The following is a 2,500-nucleotide window of genomic DNA, read 5'->3' as shown; positions in this document are numbered from 1 at the left end:
GTTCTAAGTGACCACAAACTTTGAAACGGTAGTATATATACTGTATTCTATACTATTCTACTGTATCTTAATCTATGCCACTCTGACATTGCTCGTCCATATATTTAAATATTCTAAATTCCATTCCTTTACTTAGGTTTGTGTGTATTGGGTATATGTTGTGAAATTATTAGATATTACTTGTTAGATACTGCTGCATTGTCGGAACTAGAAGCACAAGCATTTCACTACACCCGCAATAAAATCTGCTAAACACGTGTATGTGACCAATAACAATTGATTTGATGCTCCTTGGAAATCATTAAACWGAAACATCAGTCCACTGGGAAAGTCKAGGAAAGAGTTTCCTSTTCCAGCATTTACAAGTTCCASATTTTCCAAGGAGCTCATAAACTCAGCATGTGCATTGCTTCACATTATAATGACCTTTCCGGCAGCACTGCTGACTACATAATTCCACTGAAACATATGGTAACCATACCATCCATTCACTCTCATCTGACACGAAACACTGCACAACATCAACTCTGAGCTTCCCTGTAATGGAACCTCCATTCCATTCAGTCCTTATTCCTTTCCATCTCACAAGACAGCAACACTGCAGGTAGTGCATTAGGACACAGACATGAGGTCTGCACTGGTATTGCATCAGATCCAAAATGGCCACAGTCCTTACTTTGATCATACCAGCTATNATTTTCCAAGGAGCTCATAAACTCAGCATGTGCATTGCTTCACATTATAATGACCTTTCCGGCAGCACTGCTGACTACATAATTCCACTGAAACATATGGTAACCATACCATCCATTCACTCTCATCTGACACGAAACACTGCACAACATCAACTCTGAGCTTCCCTGTAATGGAACCTCCATTCCATTCAGTCCTTATTCCTTTCCATCTCACAAGACAGCAACACTGCAGGTAGTGCATTAGGACACAGACATGAGGTCTGCACTGGTATTGCATCAGATCCAAAATGGCCACAGTCCTTACTTTGATCATACCAGCTATCACCAACTATTATCAACTATTACCACCTATTTACCAGCTATTACCAGCTTTTACCAGCTTTTACTAGCTATTACCAACTATTACCAACTGTTATCACCTATTAGCAACTATAACCAACTATTACCAACTATAACCAGCTATTACCAGCTATTACCAACTTTTACCAGCTATTACCAACTATTACCAACTATTACCAACTATTACCAACTATGACCAGCTATTACCAACTATGACCAGCTTTTACCAACTATTACTATTACATTCAATATATTATACATAGTATTTATAGTATCTAATCTCTTAAAAACTGCAGTATGTAACTTTTTGGGTGACCCAACCAAATTCACATAGAAATGTGAGTTATAGATCTGTCATTCTCATTGAAAGCAAGTCTAAAATCAAACCACCCCCTGTACCCGGACTTTGTACTACTCCCCTCTGGGCACAGATATAGGGCACTCGTCGGCTGAAAGAACAGAACTAGACAATAATTTGTACCAGGTGTGATATCCCTCCTTAATAGCTTGGGCTAATGTTCCTATCGACCCAGTAAGGCCAGCAGACTAGCCTCTTTTTATTGGTATGTAACTGTTATGAAAGTTGTATTGTCAATTTGCGTTGTATTTAAACGACACTTTAAACATGTACATGACACTGCAAAAAAAATTCCCCATGGGGACAATAAAGTCAGTAAAGTAAGAAGTGGTAGATCTGTTCTATATGAGCTATTTCTATGCTCCCCATTCTTAAGTTTCATTTTTGCGTCTTTTACTTTCGGTTTTGTACACCAGCTTCAAACAGCTGAAAATACAATCTTTTTTAGATGGTACAATGATTCTCTACACTATATCTGCTTGTTTTGTCACATAAACTGAAATTAGGAGAACTATTCGAATTTTAGCAACCAGGAAATGGTGGAATGATTTCTCTATAGCGCACCTTTAAATCTAGAAAGGACATTAGGACAAAAGGCTCAAATGGAAACAGTCCTAACTAATCCCCTCCAACATCACACACACACACACACACACACACATGGCACATATCACACACCACACACACACCACACACACCACACACATCACACACGCACAACACACACACACACACACAACACACACACACACACACACACCACACCACAGATACAAGATCCCACATGCCTCCGTTTACCCTCTATCCATCCTCTCCCACTCTAACCACAATCCAAGATGGTGTCTCAGTAGCATTTCAGTAGCCTACCTTCCAGGCAGCAGATCCCCAGAGGCCAGAGTGGTGAGGGTCCGGGATCCTTCTTGTCCTTGTTGTGGGGGTCGTCTGAGTGGTTGCGGGTGCTGTTGCAGATGGAGGCGCGGGAGTACAGCCAGTAGTCCGTCCCTATAGAAACCGTCATCAGGCAGAAGGCTGCAAAGGCCCCCACGGTGGTGAGGAGGATCTGGATCCCCTTCTCACAAACCATCCCTAGAGAGGCAAGGCAGAGGGA

The 2,500-nt window shown here is 41.3% G+C and overlaps 1 protein-coding gene across 1 annotated transcript in view; it reads right to left on the bottom strand.

Moving 5' to 3' along the window:
• cacng8b (calcium channel, voltage-dependent, gamma subunit 8b) overlaps positions 1-2,500 on the bottom strand; it is a 28,642-nt gene that overhangs the window by 10,200 nt on the left and 15,942 nt on the right. The window contains 1 exon segment of the mRNA XM_070443858.1: positions 2,260-2,478. Within this exon segment, the coding sequence (XP_070299959.1) occupies positions 2,260-2,478 (219 nt within the window).

Source organism: Salvelinus sp. IW2-2015, linkage group LG6.1, assembly GCF_002910315.2.
Source record: "Salvelinus sp. IW2-2015 linkage group LG6.1, ASM291031v2, whole genome shotgun sequence".
Classification (NCBI taxonomy): Eukaryota; Metazoa; Chordata; class Actinopteri; order Salmoniformes; family Salmonidae; genus Salvelinus; species Salvelinus sp. IW2-2015.
Note: the sequence above shows the minus strand (reverse complement) of the source record. Positions and strands in the feature narration are given on the sequence as shown.